Below are 18,804 nucleotides of genomic sequence, written 5' to 3'. Positions count from 1 at the left end.
GGTGATTGGTACCATTTAATGCTCAATTAATGTCTGCCCCTTTTCTTTCTCAGAAACAGGTACTTATACTCAGGTCTTGGTGATTTCTTTCTGTCTCATCTTATTTGAATTATTTCTGTAAGAAAGTTCCCAAAGTATGTGGATGACTCAATTTACATTACAAATGAAGATTTTTTTCAAAAATTTCCACATTCTTTTGGAAATTAAATTTGGGGTACTTTGTTGGTTTGTTTTATGAGAGAGGAAATTAAAATCTTGTCTTCATGATTTTTAAGACATCTGAAATATTTTCCTTGGCTTCATCATAGATGCTAATTAAAATCATCTGACAACTTGAAAGCAATTTTTCATTGAAGATCCCTTTTTCTTTGCCTGTTTCTTAAGCGGTTCTTGTCCTTAGAATTCTGTTGGTGACACTCCACCCCACCCTTCTCATTCATTCTTCATAGCCTCAATGAATTACCACAATGGCTTTAGCTAGTTACAGATTGCTGATTATAATATGATTCATTTCCATTCCAATCCCTGCTTGAGCTCCAGATTAACATATTTAACAGTTTGATGAACATCTTTACCTGGTTGTTTTATAGAAAACTTGAATTTTACATGTCCAAAATTTCACTCTTATCTCACTTCTGCCACCTTCTGCCTCCAACACCCTTTGCCATATATCCTGTCCCAATTAATCACATAGCCACAATTCCAGCTGTATCATTTACCAGTATAAGATCTCCTTCACATACAGTAGTTGATAAACATTTAAGGTAACTGAAGCAATGAATAAACCTGTACTTAGAGAAAATATTTTATATGATTTATTCTCTCCTAGAATACAAAATAAAACTAAATATTAGGCACCTGTATAGCTTTTCTGAATTCTGACTCCAGAATATTTTCAGAAGATGTTACCCAGTGCTCTCAGATTGATTAGGAATGTGTTGTTACAAAGAACAGTAACATTCAAGGATGTGGCTATTGATTTTACTCAATGGCAACAACTGAAACCTGCTCAGAGGAATGTGCACAGGGATGTGATTGATGCTGGAGAACTGTAAGCACCTATTAGCAATAGGTAAGGATGACCTCTCTGTGAAAATCAGATTATCTATTTCTGAAATGTGAGAGGCCTTTAAATGGCATAATGAGTACAGCCTTGAGTTGGTGAACTAAAAGATTCTTATTTCCTTCCTTCACATGATGGTATGTATTTCAGCTACTGTTATATTTTAAAGGATACTTCATAGTCTATCCCCACCAACCACACCTTCCTCATTTTTTAGGAGCCCTGAAGCTCCCCATACTCAACCTAAATTCTGTGATGGTTCTTTGTCCCCAGCATTAATATGCAAGTCATATATCTTCTGATAAACAAGTTATTCACTCACCAAACCAGATGTCATTTTCAAGTTGGAGCAGGAAGAAAAGTCATGGATTGTGGAAGAAGAAATGTTAAGACAACGTTCAGGTGAGTGAGTGAATGCACGTGTGAATGGTGATGTTTGTTCAGACGTTTGTTCAGAGGATATCTCTGAAATGTTTTTCAAGGTGATTTCCTTAAAGGTCTAGTCTTTTGAGTGACAGTTGGTCCTCAGATACCTAGATGACACTTCCATATGATCTTATACATCAGGGCTCTTTTTTTTTTCACTGAAACTTAGAGTATTAACCTTAAGTATATTCTGGATGCCAAATCTCCCCACTTCCTTTTCAGCCTAGTTTTCATGATTATTTTCCCTTTTGTTTCCTCAATTTTCATCTCCACCTGCTCATACAGTTATTTGCTTATGTATTCAGTCTTTCAAAGATCTACAGTCTTTCAAAAACTGTGACATTTACTTTCATTTTTCATCTTTCTCATTTAACTCTTTTTATCCATCATGGAGTACCTCAAAATCAAATTTAGATCTGTAGGCATATCTCCCATTTTCTCTTTATTGCCAGTCATCATCATACTTTAAAATTCTCCCATGAACCCGTACGTTATAACTTGCTACCTTCTCAGTAGTTCAACTCCAGCCTTACTACCATTCTGCTTTTTTCTTCTTTTTTATTATTTCTTTTTTTGCTCTTATTCAATTTAATCTGGTTTTTTGGTGCCTGCTGGTATGAGGATCCGAACCCTTGACCCTTGGGTTATAACGCCATGCTGTAACCAACTGAATTAACTGGCCAGCCCTGTTTTAAAAAAATGGTTGGTATTAACAGACACATCAAAAAATATATAAAACATAATGAATAGCTTAATAAATTATTATTAAGTAAATATCCATGTAATCAATACCCTGGTGAAGGGAGAGAACATTGCCAGCACCCCAGAAGCCCTTTACCAATACCTTGCAATCACCCCCTTACCCTTCATTCTAAATATGAACAATATCCTGACTTTTATAGTAATCACTCTCATTATTCTTCATAGTTTTATAACCAAAATATACATTCCTAAAGTTGATAGATTTGTTTTTTGACCTTTAAATAAATGGAATCAGCATATGTCTTTTATGCTTGTCTCCACTTGCTCAAATGTTGTGATTGCATGATTCATATATGCTGATGTGTGTAACTATAGTTTGTCCATTTTTATTTCTGACTAGTCTTACATGACTGTACCACAATCTATCCATTGTGGATAGAAATTGGAATTGTTCTATTTCTTAGCTGTTATAAATAATGTTGCTATAAACATTCTTACGTACATAACTCCTAGTGCAGATATGCACGCATTTCTGTCTGTTATACCAGGGGTCTTCACAAAGTTCATGGAAAGATTCATGTTTAATTCCATTTGTCCATGAACTTTCTGAAGTATCCTCATATGCCTTAGGAATGTAATTATGGCATAATTGGTTATGTGTATTTTGAACTTTAGTTTGATAATGCCAGACTATTTTCCAAGGCATTTGTTCCAGTTTATATTCACATTAGAAATGCAAAGTGTTGTTCCACGGACTTGTCAACATTTGCATTACTGTTGGTCTTTTTGTTTTTAGCCATTCAGGTGGATGTGTTGGTCATATCTCACTGTAGTTTTATTTGCTTTTTCCTGATTACCAGTGAGGCTGAACATCTTTTCGTGTTTACTACATAAGAATTTACCATTTTGAGAATTGCCAATCCAAGGCTCTTGCCCATTTTCCTACTGAATTATCTGTTTTTGCTTTTTTTATTTATCAGAAAATAATATTTTAATATTCTGGATAAGAGTCTTCTGTGGGTTGTATGTGCTGCATATCTTTTTCCACTCAATAGCTTGCTTTCTTCACCTCCTAATGGCATCTTGTGATGAACAGATGTTCTTAAGTTTAATATAGTCAATTTTGAAAATCTATTCTTTTATGGCTAGTGATTTGTGTGTCCTGTTTAAAACTTATTTTCACAGCCCAAGCTTATAAAGATATTCTCTGATATTATCTTTTCTAAGGTTTATTGTTTTGCTTTAAAATTTAGGTTTACCATCTATTGATTTTTAGGTATAAAGTTCCACTTATTTCCATATGGCTATCCAGGTAACAATGGCACAGTCTATTGAAAAGAATAAACTGTTCTTTCCCTACTGCTCTGCTGTGCCATTTTTCTCATGAATCAAGTACCCATATAGATATGAAACTATTTCTGGTACCCTATTCATTTCCATTATTCTATTTGCCTATCTTGTGCCTGTAGCAAACTGATTTAATAAGTGTTGATCCCTAGCAAAGCAAATTCTTCCACTTTGTTTGTGTTCTTCACAATTGTTTTGGCTATTTTGTGTCCTTGGTATTTCCATATAAATTTTAGAATCACTTTATTTAGTTCCACACACACACAAAAATCTGTAAAGAATTAGGTTGAGATTGAATTAAATCTACAAATCAGACATTGGACATATTGCACATATATATTAGAATTATACAATGTTATGTATACTAATTATATTATAATTGAATAATCTCATATATACATAGCTTTCCTCCATTCATGAACATGTCTGTCATTTCTTTATACCATTAATTTCTCTCTGAAAGTTTTAGTAATCTTTTTGTGCGAAGGTTTTGAACATTAAGCCATCTTTGCAATAATTCTACTAGGAATTCTACTTGGTTGTGTCTTAGTTCTTTTGATGTGCTGCTAGATTCCATTTGCTAACCTTTCATTTTAGATTTTGTTTCAATATACATAAGAAGGTCTTTCTTTTTGTTATGGATCCCTGCATTCTTTGTCAGTGTTTTCTTTTATTACGCTCCCTTTATAAAAAGATTTTGGAAGTTCCTTTTTCTATGCTTTAGAACAGAGCTCTGTAAACTTTTCTTAAAAGGTCAGAGAGAAAATATTTTAGGATTTCGGGGCCACTCAACTCTGTTGTAGTGAAAGCAGCCATAGATAATATATAAATTATGGGTGTGGCTGTATTCCACTAAAACATTATTTACAAAACAAGTGTCAGCTGGATTTGGTCTGTGGGCTGTAGTTTGCTGACACACTGTTCTAGAACAGCTTAAATAAGAATGGTGTTATCAATTTCTTAAAGTTTTCGTAGAATCCATTCATTAAACAGCTAAATCTTGTGCTTTTGATGAGGGCGTATAGTTTCTTTTACGATGAATCTGTTTGTACTTTGGTTCCTCTTGATAATTCCATAAACCTTATATACTTTTTTTAATGGTTATGAATATTCATGAGATACAAAACTGATTGTCACCTCTCATGTCCATGATGTGAGAGCCAGATTCATATTGGCAGCATACACATTACCACAAATTGCATTTGTACCCCATGTACCCCACTCAATTATCCCCAACCTCCTTTTCCCCTCCCCCTTTCGCCCTCACTCCACTTTGTAGCCCAGGAATGTTCTGTCCCTCTGCAAGTCCAATGCACTACTGTGGTCTTTCTTTCCTTCCTTCTTTCTCTCTTAGCTCCCACATATGAGTGAGTGCGTGTGGTATTTATCCCTCTGTGCTTTGCTTATTTCACTTAACATAAGTTTCTCCAGGCTCATACATGTTATTGCAAATGGGAGAATTTCATTCTTTTTTATGACAGAATAGTATTCCATGGTGTATATATACCACAGTTTCCTTCTCCAGTCATCAATCGATGGACATTTAGGTTGGTTCCACATCTTGGCTATTGTAAACAGAGATGGGATGAACATGGGAGTGCAGGTATCCATTCGACATGATGATTTCCATTCCTCTGGGTATATATCCAGAAGTGGATTGCTAGATTGTATGGAAGATCTATCTGTAGTTGTTTGAGAAACCTCCATACTGTTTTCCATAGTGATTGTACATATTTACAGTCCCACCAACAGTGCAGGAGCATTCCCTTTTCTCCACACCCTTGCCAGCATTTGTTATTCACTGTCTTTTTGATTATAGCCAGTCTAACTGGAGTGAGGTGGCAGAGGCCATCTACTAGAGCAATGCTGAGCAGGAAATTGGGGTCGGAGCCCCCACAGAGAGCCCCCACCAGAAAAATTTCTAGTAGAGCTAATGCAGCAGGGCTGCTGCCAGGACCCCAGATCTGTAAGGCCACTGGCAATGTGCAACCCCAGCCTGGAAAAGCTGCGGGCACCAGAGCAGCCCACTGGGCTGTGCCTGGCAGAGCTGTGAGGCTTGGGCTACCCAAGGTTGTGGGGACTCAGATGCCCCATTATGCCCAGGATGCAGGACTTGGAATCAAAGATTATTTTGGAGATTTAAGATGTAATGTCTGCCCTGCTGGGTTTCAGACTTGTTTGGGTCTTGTTTCTCCTTTCTTCTGGCCTATTCCTCCCTTTTGGAATGGGAATGTGTACCCACTGTCTGTTCCACCATTGTATCTTGGAAGTAGGTATTTTGCTTTTGATTTCTTACAGGTTCACAGCTAGAAGGAGTTTAGCCTTTGGTCTCAGATGAGACTTCATACTTTTTAAGTTGGTGCTGTAGCAAGCTAAGACTTTTGGGACTGTTGGATGGAATGATTGTATTTTGTATGTGAGAGTGACATGAGTTTTGGGGGTCCAAGGGTGGAATGATAGAGTTTGGATGTGCTGTCCCCTCCAAAACTCATGTGGAAATTTGATCCCCAACGTGGCAGTGTTGGAAACTGATTAAGTCATGGGGGTGGATCCCTCATGAATGGATTAATGCTCTCCCCAGGTGGGGGGATTAATGAGTGAGTTCTCGCTGTATTAGTTCCCATGAGAGCTGGTTTTTTAAAGGATCATGGCACCTCCCCTCTCCCTCTCTCTTGCTTCTTCTTGCCATGTGATCTGCTTGTACCCGCTGGCTGCCTCCCGCTTTCCATCATGAGTAGAAGCAGCCTGAGGCCCATACCAGATGCAGCTGTCCCAGAATCATAAGCCAAATAAACCTTTGTTCTTTACAAATTACCCAGTCTTAGGCATTTCTGTTTTAGCAACACAAAATGGACTAATACGTCCTCTGTTGTTTTTATAATGCGCTGTTATGGCCATCTCTGATGGCTCCATTTCTACAATATAGTTTCCTGCCATTTTTTAGCTTTCTTCTTCTCCTAGCCTTGCTCCATTTTCTCAGGTCTTCAACTGCCTCCCATTTCTATTTTTACTGCTATAGATTTAGAGACTTGTCCCACATGTTTGGTGGTCCTTAGATGTCCATTTACTTTTAAGTACCTTGCATGAAATAACTGATATGACTTGTGTGTCTGGGTAAGACTTATCAGCTAGGGAGTTTCACTGTGGCATTACTGGGCTGGGACTCAGGCATTTTTGCAGGGAGAAGGAAGTGCAAATATTGTCTATCTATGTCTTTTTCCTGAGTCTTCTAGATTTCTCCAGAAAAAGTTCTTCCATCTCTAATACAAAGGTAAATTTCTGGCTGTCAGTATTCTGGGGGATGGCAAGCAGAAGGGGCTGGAAGAGGAAGGAGTCTCACCATTCAATATGTAAATTTTCACTTAATCCTCCTATTTATTTCTCCTTTCTGATAGGCTGTCCCTGGAGCCTCTCCAACTCAGTTTCTACAGGAAATGTAACTACCATCTCCTAGTATAGAATAGTAGTTACTGTGGGTTCTGTAGGGTGGAGAATGTAACTGCTCCTATATACTATTTTCAGCCACAGCCTTCATGTTCACCTTTTGAGGTACCTTATTCCAACCCCTTCTTGACACTTCCTGGGTTTTGTGGCACAAATCAACTTCTTGACATTCTTCTTTATTATAGGTACTTTCATTTCATATCCCTCAGCTTTAATATCCATGAATAGTACCCCCTCAATTTTCCAGCTTTTAAAAATATAACATAGTTCAGATACTTTTGTACTTTCTCTAATTATTTGTCCCTGTGTTTTCAAATGTTTTTGCTTGTGTTATTTTAGGAGTGAGTGTATATAAATGCATGTTATTCAATCTATCATGTTTAATTGCATGACTTACTCTCTGATGATTCATCTGATTATTTTACTCACTTTGTAGTCAATCCTAGATGGATTCTTCTAATTATATAATTTTATAATTTTATCTTGTCATTTTGATCTATTTCCCTGATTTCTGCACCATGCAAAGTCACATTAAGAGCACTTAAAAATTGTTATGCTCATAAATATTAGTTTTCCTACTCTTAAATCTTCTAAGGACTTTTCCTTCTGAAACCAAGGCAATATGGAATATTTTTGCACTTGGGATTGCACTGTGGGAGGCCCATACTCTCCACAGACCCAGGCACCAGTCCTGCCCCAGGGACCCTGATACCAGGCTGGCCTCTATGGACCAAAACACCAGGCTTGCCTGCCTATGTACCCCAGCTGCAGGCCTGCCCGTGAATCCTGCTTTCCAGCCTGCCTAGAATCTCTGGTGTGTCCGACTGGTGAAGGGCTTTCCCTGTTGAAGCCAGTCTGAAAACAGTGACTACTATTTCAAATGCACAGACACCAACACAAAGTTACAAGCATCACAAAGAATCAGACACATGACACTACCAAGGGAAGAAAATAAAGTATCAGTGACTAATCCTAAAGAAATGGAAATCTTAAGAACTGACTGACAAAGAATTCAAAATCATCATATTAACAAAGATCCATGAGCTACAAGAGAACATCGGTAGACAACTACACAAAATTAGGAAAACAATTTATGAACAAAGCAAGACATTCAATAAGAGATAAAAAAAAAAAAAAGAGAGAGAGAGAGAGAGACAGAAATCATAAAAAGAACCAAACAAATTCTGGAGATGAAATACATGACTGAACTGAAAAATTCAATAGACAGCTTCAAAGCACTCAGTCAAGTAGAAAAATCAGCAAGCTCAAAGTTAGATCATTTGAAATTACCCAATCAGAGGAAAAGGGAAAAAAAAAAAAGACTGAAGAACGGTTATGAGACTTATGGGACACCATTAAACAAACCAATATTTGCATTATGTGTGTTCCAGACAGAGCAGAGAAAGAGACAGAATATCATTTAAAGAAATAATGACAGAACACTTCCCAAGTCTGATGAGAAAAATAAACATAGAGATCTATGATGCCCAAATAATACTAAATAGATTGAAAATAGAAGTCTTCATGAAGACACATTACAATTAAGTTGTCAAAAGGACAAAGAATTTTGAATGCACCAAGAGAAAAGAGACTCATCATATACAAGAGAACCTCCATATGATAATTATCAGATTTCTCAGCAGAAGCCTTGCAGGCCAGAAGAGTGCAATGATATAATCATAGGGGTGAGAAAACAAACAAAAACACTGTCAACCAAAAATACTTTACCTGCCAAAGTTGTCCTCTGGAAATGAAGAAAACATAAAAACTTTACCAATCAAAAGCTGAGGAATATCATCACCACTAGCCCTGCCTTACAAGATATACTAAAGGCAATTTTTCAAGTTCAAACAAAAGGACACTAATTAGCAAAATGACAACATATGACAGTATAAAACTCACTGGTGAAGGTAAGGGTATAGTCAAATACAAACACTAACACCATACTAGTGGTGTGTAAATCACTTTTAACTGTAGTATAAAAATAAAAGTACAAAAGTATTAAAAGTACAGCTACAATGATTTGTTAATGGATATACAATATAAAAAGATGTAAAGTATAACAATAACATAAATTTGGGGAGAGAGATGAGAAGTGTAGAGCTATTGTATGTGATTGAAGTTTATTTATCAGCTTAGAATTGATTCTTATAAGACGTTTTATATAAGCCTTGTGATAATCACAAAGAAAAAATGTTGTAGATACATAAAAGATAGAAAGCAAACAAAGCATAACACTCCAAAAAAACCAAAAAACAAAAAAAAAAACCCCCAAAATCCCAAAACCACCAAATCACAAAGGAAGACAGCAAGAAAGGAACAAAGCAATGAAGAAGCTACAAAACAGTCAGAAAATAATGAACAAAATAGCAATAGTCTTTATCTATCAATAATTACTTTAAAAGTAAGAGGATTAAATTCTCCAGTCAAAAGACAGAGTGGCTAAATGGATAAAAAGAACAAGATCCAACTATATGCTGTCTATAAGAGGCCCACTTCAGCTTTAAGGACACACATAGGCTGAAAGTGAAGGGATGAAAACAGATATACCATGAAAATGAAAACCAAAAGAGAGCAGGCCTAACTATATTTATTTCAGACAAAATAGACTTTAGGTCACAAACTGTAAAGAGACACAGAAGGTCATTATATAATGATGATGGGGTCATTTCATTAAAAGGGCATAACAATTGTAAATATATATACACCCAACATTGGGGCAGCTAAATATATAAAGCAAATTTTAACAAAAGTGAGGGGAGAAATAGATAGCAATACGGTAATAGTAGGTGACTTCACTACACCACTTTCAATAATGTATACATCATACAGACAGAAAAATCAGTAAGAAAATAGTGTACTTGAACTACACTATAGACCAAATGGACCTAAAAGACATATACAGAACATTCCATCAGAATATGCATTCTTCTCAAGTACACATAGAATATTCTCCAAGATAGACCACATGGTAGGCCACGAATCAGGTTTTAAGCAATTTAAGAAGACTGAAATCAGAGCACATGCCTTTTCCAACTGCACTGGTATGGTACTATAAATCAGTCATGGGAGGAATTATGGAAAATACACAAATACCTGGAAATTAACACAACCCTAACAATCAACGTGTCAAAGAAGAAATCAAAAGGGAAATCAAAAAGTATCTTGAGACAAACAAAAATGGAAATACAACATACCAAAACTTATGAGATGCAGCAAGAGCAGTTCCAATTTTATAATGATAAATGCCTTTATCAAGAAACTAATAAATAACCTACTGTTACACCTCAAGGAACAAGAAAAAGAACAAACTAAGCCAAAATTAGCAGATAGAAGGTAACAATAAAGAATAGAGTAGAAATAAATGAAATAGTCTAGAAAAACAATAAAAATAATCAACAAAAGAGTTGTTTTTTTGAAAAGATAAAATCGACAAACAAAAAAAGAGAAAAGACTCAAGTAAAGAAATAAAATCATAAATGGGGGCTTGCCAGTTAGCTTGGCTGGTTAGAGCATGGTACTGATAACACCAAGGTCCAGAGTTCAATCTCTGTACTAGCCAGCCACCAAAAAAAAAAAAAAAAAAAAAAAAAAAAAAAAAAAAAATCATAAATGGAAGCGGGGACAACAGATATCATAAAAATATAAAGGATCATAACAGACTACGAGGAACAATTATATGCCAACAAATTGGATAACCTAAAAGAAATGGATATAAATTTCTACAAACATATAACCTACCAAGACTAAATTACAAAGAGACAGAAAATCTGAACAGAGCAATAACATGTAGAGATTGAATCAGTAAACAAAAATGTCCCAACAAAGAAAAGCCTAGGACCTGATGGCATCACTAGTGAATTCTACCAAACATTTTAAGTGATTATAGACATATCACTGAATAAATAGCTACCATACTTTAACTGTATTTATTTGCTACTCTTGTTCTTTGTTCCTATTTTGACTTCCACACTTTCCCTACCTTTTGTGGTTTTAACTTAGCATTTTACATCATTCTGTTTTCTCTCCTTTCTTAGCATATCAATTATACTTCTTTTAAAAATATTTTTACTGGTTGCCCTAGAGTTCACAATATACATTTACAACTAATCCAAGTCCACTTTCAAATAACACTAAACAATTTCATGGGTAATGCAGACACTATATAAAAAGAAAATATTCCTAATTTCTCCCTCCCATCTCTTATATGAATGCTGTTATTCATTTTATATATACATAAGCATACATATATACATATGAAAAAATAAGCATATACATATACATAAGCATACATAATCAAATACACTGTTGCTATTTTAAACAAACTTTTACCTGTTAAATCAGCTAAGAATTTTAAATGGTTTTATTTTACCTGCACTTATTCTCTAATGCTTTTCCTTTCTTTATATTGATATGAGCTTCTGACCTGTTTAATTTTCCTTCTCTCTGAAAAACTTAATATTTCTTGCAAGACAGATCTACTAGCAACAAATTCTCTCATTTGTGTTTGTCTGATAAAATCTTTATTTACCCTTCATTTTTGAAGCATAATTTCTCATTTACAGGATTCTAGGTTGGTTTTTTTTTTCTATCAGCACTTGAAATATTTCATTCCACTCTCCTTTCTTGCATGGATTCTGAGCACTCAGATGTAATTCTTGTCTTTATTCTTCCACATGTAAGGTGTTTGTTTCCTCTGGATTCTTTCAATTTTTTTATCTCAAATTTCTGATGCTTGAAAATAATATTCCTCAGTGTATTTTTTTGGATTTCTGGGTGGAGGGGGGTTGTGGTGTTGGTTGTTTGGCATTTATCCTGCCTGGTGTTCTCTGGGCTTCTTGGATCAATGGTTTGGTGTATGACATTTGCAGAAACTTTCAGTCATTATTACTTCAAATATTGCTTTTCTCATTTCTGTCACAGTGTTTTTTATCTCTGGCATTTTTTTAGTTTCTTAGAATTTTCACCTCTCTGCTTACACTGCCCATCAGTTCTTACATGCTGCTTACTTTATCTATTAGAGCTTTTAGCATATTAATCATAGTTGTTTCAAATTCCAAGTCTGATAATTGCAATATATCTGCCAAATGTGAGTCTGGTTGTGATGTTGCTCTTTCTCTTCTGTGTTTTTTTCCTTTTAGTTGCCTTTTGTATTTTTGCTGGTTGATTTTTCTTGATAGCCAGTCATATTGTACTGAGTAAAAGGAAATGTAGTAAATAGACCTTTAGTTGTGTGGTGGTAAGGTGTCAAGGGAGTGGAAGTATTCTATAGTCCAGTGATTAGGTCTGTCTTTTGGTGAGCTTGTGCCCCTGGACTATGAACTTCACAATTACTTCTGTTTGTCCCCCCTCAGGTGGGACAAGATGGCTAGAGGGGACTGAATTTGTGTATTTCCCTTCCTCAAGGTAGGTTAGGCACTGATAAAATTCCAGATTAGGCTCTTGTAAAATTTCTCTTGCGTGCAGGCCTTGTTAAGAACAGAATAGTCTTGCATATTTCAGAACTGTTACTTTTCCCCTCCCCTGCAAATACCATGAGGGGATTTTTCTCCAATATTCTCTGTGGTAGAGCTCCTGAAGGTAAAACTCACGAAAGTGTTGGGTTCCCCATAAGACTTGGGTCCTTCTAGAGTTGTTAACTCTCCAACTTGTCTGCACTGACTCTCCAAAAATTCATTCTTGGTGGGAATGTAAAACAGTAAAGCAGCTTTAGAAAATAATGTCTATTTCTTATGAGATTGTATCCATTTACTTATAAGACCCAGAAATCACATTCTTAGGCATTTATCCCAGAGAAACGGAAATTTATGTTCACAGAAAAACCTATACACAAATGTTCATAAGCAGCTTTATTTTTAAGCCAAAGACATTTTTACTTAGGGTTTCCTTCTCATAATAATTTTACAATTCAGAACAAGGCATGAGCTCACATTAATTGTATTAGAATGTTTTGTTCCAAAATTATTTATCTAATGCTTAGTAAGAGATAAAGATGAAGAGTTATATGCTATATTTGTAAAGTCTTCCTCTCATTTGAATTCTGTAATAGTATACCAGTAAAATATTGTTAACAGTAACATTTATTAAATATGAACTGTGCATTACACATTGTTCTAAGGATCTACATGTATTTACTCCTTCATTTTGCTGAACACTATAATGAGGTATATGATATTAATGTTTTAAAAATAAGGAAATTGAAACAAGCAGGGGTTAAATAACTTTCCCAAAGGTACAGTCAGGTAGCAAATTGTGGGACTCAGATAATGCTGAACAAAAGAATGTACATTAGCTAGAGACCTTCCCACATTCTTTACATCTTGGGATTGTGCACCAGTGTGAACTCATTCATGTCTAACATGGATTGAAATTGAAATGTGATGGAAGATGATTCTGCATTTATATTAATCCAGCCTTTCTTTACTTTGAATTCTCTTAAGGTAAGTTACTAATTAGCTAGAGTAAAATAAGGATTCCCACATTCATAATGGAAATTTTCTGATATCCCAAAGATGACTTTCATGGGTAAACAGGTAAAGGATTTCCTAAATTAACATTTTCATATAGTTTTCCTCCATTATGAAGTTTCTGATGTTGAGTGAGGTGTGAATGACGTCTAAAGTTCTTACCACATTCATTACATTTATGAGGTTTCTCACCAGAATGAATTCTCTGATGTTGAGTAAGTTGTGAGCCACGATTAAAGGCCTTCCCACATTCATTACATTTGTATGGTTTCTCACCAGTATGAATTCTCTGATGCTGAGTAAGATGTGAGCCACGAATAAAGGCTTTCCCACATTCATTACATTCATAGGGCTTCTCACCAGTATGAACTCTCAGATGGTAAGTTAGCTGTGAGCAACGAATAAAAGCCTTACCACATTCCTTACATTCATATGGTTTCCTACCAGTATGAAAAATCTGATGTAGAGTAAGTTGTGAGGCACAGAAAAAGATCTTCCCACACTCTTTACATTCATAGGGATTCTCATTTGTATGAATTCTCTGGTGTTGAGTCAGTTGTGAGCCATAAATAAAGGTCTTCCCACACTCTTTACATTCATAGGGTTTTTCACCAGTATGGATCCTTTGATGCTGAGTAAGATGTGACCCACGAATAAAGGCTTTTCCACATTCCTTACATTCAAAGGGTTTTTCACCAGTGTGAATTTTTTGATGTTCAGTAAGTTGGGAGCCACGGATAAATGATATCCCACATTCTTGACATTCATAGGGTTTCTCACCAGAATGAATCCTCTGATGTCGAATAAGCTGTGAGCTATAGTTAAAGGCCTTTCCACATTGTTTACATTCATGTGGCTTCCTACCTGTATGGATCCTTTGATGTTCAGTAAGCTGTGAGCCACGAATAAAGGACATCCCACAATCTTTACATTTATAGGGTTTTTCACCAGTATGAAATCTATGATGGACAGTAAGTTGTGAACCATAGCTAAAGGCTTTCCCACATTTCTTACATTCATAGGGTTTCTCACCTGTATGAATTCTCTGATGTTCAGTAAGTTGGGAGCCACGAATAAAGGCCTTTCCACATTCCTTACATTGATAGGGTTTCTCTGCAGTATGAACTCTCTGATGGTAAGTAAGTTGAGAGCCACGAAAAAAGGCCTTCCCACATTCATTACATTCATAGGGTCTCTCCCCATTATGAATTATTTGATGCTGAGTAAGATGAGAACTACGAATAAAGGCCTTTCCACACTCTTTACACTCATATGGTTTCTCCCCAGTATGAATTCTTTGATGATAAATAAGTTGTGAAGCACAAATAAAGGCTTTTCCACATTCCTTACATTCATAGGCTTTCTCAGCAACATGAACGCTCTTATGGTAAGTAAGCCGTGTGCCATGAATAAAGGCCTTTCTGCATTCTTTGCGTTCATGAAGTTTTTCATCAGAATGAATTTTCTGATGTTCAGTCAGCTGGAAGCCATGGTTAAAGCACTTTCTGCATTCTTTACACTCATAGGGTTTCTCAGTAGAATGAATTCTCTGTTGTAATGTACAGGATGTGGTCTGACTAAAAGTGGGAATTTCTTCATAGGTGATTATTAGTTGCCTGAAAAGTCCCTCTTTATTTACCAATTGGCTTTCAGACTGGTATCTGCATTCCCTATTGCCTTGAAAACTTTTCCATTCACAGTTATGGCTTTTAAGTTGTTGCATTATCTTCCATCGTGATGACTCTATTTCATAAATTTCTCTTTTTGAAGATAATTTCTTGGTGTCACACCTGGTTTCCCAGTCTGTAAGAAAACAAGAAAGTCAATAAATGCTACTTTCATATTCCTGGAAAAATGAAACTTCTAAGGTAGAAACGGGAGACTCAAACTCAATATCATACTTGTAACATGTCAATGGAACCAAAAGAGCAGAAAAGAAAGATCTAGAAATAGACACAATTATAAGTGCAGATTTAGAATCTAATAAAGGTGAAAGCAGAAATAAGAGGGAAAAGATAGATTTTTTTAAGTAGATGAAAGTGAAATAATAGGATAAACATAAAAATAAAATTGCATTAATTCCTCAGGCCATACAACAGGATAAATTCCAAATAGATCAGATATACAAATTTAGAGAAATGAAAACACACAAATAACTAGAATGAAACTTTTGTGACTTCTTCTGTAACCTAGGAATAGGGAAAACTTTCCTAATCATGACTAGAAGAAAACTTTGGCATGTCACAGAAACATGACAAAGTAAAATGACAAACTAGTAAAAAATATTTATTTGCATTTTATATCACAAAGGTGCAACATCTCTAATGCATAAGCAGTTTCTAAAAACAGACTAACCTATTTTTTTCGAAAAACAAAAAGGCTACCAATCCTACATGAAAATGGCCCAGAGAAATGGACAGTTCATAGAAAAGTAAAGTAAATATGGCTTTTAACCATGTGAAAATATATTCATCTTTGCTCGTAAAAGAAATGCAAATTAAAACTACACAGGGGTGAGGATATGGAGAAATTGGAACACTCGTACATTGTTGATGGGAATGTAAAATAGTACAGCTGCTTCAGAAAACCATTTTGCAGTTCCTCAAAAAGTTAAAATAGAGTTACCATACTATTCAGCAATTTCACTCCTTTATAATATACCCAAGAGAAACGTCCAAAATAGGCTTATCACAGGACCCAGAAATTCCACTCATAAATATATATACCCAAGAGAAATGAAAACAGACGTCCGCATAAAAACTTGTACACAATGTTCAAAACAGCATTATTTTAATAACCAAAAAGTAAAAACAACTCAAATGTTCATTAACTAATAAATAGATACATGGCTGGTTGAAGCAATTTATGATATAACCACATCATGGAGTACTATTCAGAAGTTTATGGAAAGGGAATATCTCTTTATACCAATACGGTGAGATGTTTAGAATATATTGTTAATTATAAAAGAAAGGTGAACAAAAATATGCACAGTTATGCTCTTTTTTATCTTAGGAAGGAGAGTAGGGAGAGGAAGTATGTATTTGTGTATGTATGTATAAGTATCTGCTCTTCTTTTAAAAAGGCGGGGGTGAGGGGAGACAAACCCCATAGTTACTTACAAGGTGGGGAAAGAATAGGTGAAAAGGAAAGGGATAGACATAACACTTCTTCAAAGATAAATTTATTTTGTAGATTTTGCATTGGAAGTATGTAAATATTTTATATAATTATAAAAGAAAATTAAATTATATGAAAGCACACCTTAGAAATTGAAAAATAAGCTGGAAAAAACCCCACTGTTTACTGTTGGTGGCATAAGAACACAAGGGAAATATTCCAAGTATATTTCTTTTTTTTTTTTGGCTGCTGGCTGGTATGGGGATCCAAACACTTGACTTGGGTGTTATATCCAAGTAATTTTCAGACATAGTAATTTGACTGAGAGATATACCCTTGTGGGGTAAAGGTGGGAAGAACTGTCAAAACAATGATCTCAAACTGCTTTGAGTAACCATATTGCTGGTGTTCTTATTTTAGAGTGTTGTGTTATGATGTGGGACAAAATAAGTAATGATGTGCTATTCTAATTTTATCACACTCTTGGTGTCCATGAAAACTGGGACTCCAGGCATGGGAGAAAATGGATGCAGATGTAGATTTTTTAAAGGGATAAATAAAAAGCCTGTAGTTCTTACTTTCAATTTTAAGTTTTGGTATGAATTCATACCATAGTTCAAATATATATATATATATATATTTTTTTTTTTTTTAATTAATGGACTATTTCTTAGGCTTACCAGAAAACTGAATAGAAATGTCAAGAGTTCCCATATATTGCCTTCTTTCCCACCAAAACTCCACTTTTCTCTATTATTAGTATCTTGCATTTGTGTGGCACATTTGTTACCACTGACAAACCTATATTGACACATAGTTTATATTAGGGTTCATTTACCATAAGAGTATCATACAGAATAGTTTAACTGCCCTAAAAATTCAATGCATCCACCTATTCATTCCTTGCCCTCCCCAAATCCTGCCAACCACGGGTCTTTTTTTTTTTTTTTTTCCTTTGTTGGCTAGACAGTACAGGGATCTGAACCCTTGACCTTAGTGTTATCAACACTGTTCTAACCAAGTGAGCTAACTGGCCAGCCCAATCATTTTATTGTCTCTACAGTTTTTCCTTCACAGGACGTCATATAGTTGGAATCACACAGTATGTAGCCTTTTCAAACTCGCTTTCACTTAGCAATGTACATTTAAGTTTCCACCATATGTTTTGTAGCTTGATAGCTCATTTATTTGCTATTGAACAATACTCCATAGTACCAATGTACCAGTTTCTTTATCCATTCCCTTACTGAAGGACATCTTGGTTGCTTCCAAGTTTTGGCAATTATGAACAAAATTTATGTAAATATTCATGTGCAGATTTCTGCATGGGCATAAACTTTCAGTTCATCTGAGCCAACACCTAGGAGCACAACTGCTGTATCATAAGGTAAGACTATGTTTAATTTTGTCAGAACCACCAAAATTTCTTACAAAATGTCCATACCATTTTGCATTCCCACCAGCAACAAATGAGAATTCCTGTTGCTTCACATCCTTGACAGTATTTGGTGTCAGTATTTTGGATTTTAGCCATTCTAATAGATATGTAGTTACATGTCATGGTTGTTTTAAGTTGCAATTCCCTAATGACATAGGATACTGAGTATCTTTTCATATGCCTACTTGCCATTTGTATATTGTCTTTGATGAATTATCTATTCAGATCTATTGCTCACATTTTAATTGGGTTGTTTATTACCATATTTTTCAGCTTTAAGAATTCTTTGCATATTTTGATACAATTCCTTTATAAAATATATGTTCTGCAAATATTTTCTCCCAACCTGTGGCTTGTCTCTTTATTCTCTTGACAGTGTCTTTCACATGAAATCATTTTAATGAAGTCCAATTTTTTAAATGTTTTTGCTCATGAAATCACACATTTAGTGTTCTACCTAAACACTCATTGCCAAACCCAGGATGACCTACATTTTCTCTCATGTTATCTTCTAGAAGTTTTATAATTTTGTTTTACATTAAGGACTATGGTCTATTTGAACTAATTTTTGTAAGAGCTGTAAGATCAGTATCTAGATTTGCACATGCATGGCCAGTTTTTCTAGCACCATTTGTTGAAAAGACTATCCTTTCAAAATCTGATGGATTGCTTTTGCTCCTTTGTCAAAGTTCAGTTGAGCATATCTGCGTAAGTCTATTTCTGGGCTTTGTACTCAATTCTATTGATATATTTATCTGTTCTTTCACCAGTATCATACTATCTTGATTACTATGGCT

General features: G+C 35.2%; 2 protein-coding genes across 7 annotated transcripts in view; one reads left to right on the top strand and one right to left on the bottom strand.

Annotated features, from left to right (window-relative positions):
- Positions 1 to 18,804, top strand: part of LOC134387391 (zinc finger protein 585A-like) — a 231,801-nt gene that overhangs the window by 54,165 nt on the left and 158,832 nt on the right. The gene's annotated exons all lie outside the window — the stretch shown is intronic.
- Positions 12,772 to 18,804, bottom strand: part of LOC134388647 (zinc finger protein 571-like) — a 41,357-nt gene continuing 35,324 nt past the window's right edge. For all 6 annotated transcript variants that reach the window (XM_063111859.1, XM_063111862.1, XM_063111863.1 and 3 more), the window contains one exon: positions 12,772 to 15,252. In XM_063111859.1, coding sequence (XP_062967929.1) covers positions 13,502 to 15,252 — 1,751 coding nt within the window. In that variant the 3' untranslated portion in view covers positions 12,772 to 13,501. The remainder of the gene's footprint in view (positions 15,253 to 18,804) is intronic.

Source organism: Cynocephalus volans, chromosome 10 (assembly GCF_027409185.1).
Source record: "Cynocephalus volans isolate mCynVol1 chromosome 10, mCynVol1.pri, whole genome shotgun sequence".
Lineage (NCBI taxonomy): Eukaryota > Metazoa > Chordata > Mammalia > Dermoptera > Cynocephalidae > Cynocephalus > Cynocephalus volans.
The sequence above is the reverse complement of the archived record's forward strand: the minus strand, read 5'-3'. Positions and strand labels throughout refer to the sequence as shown.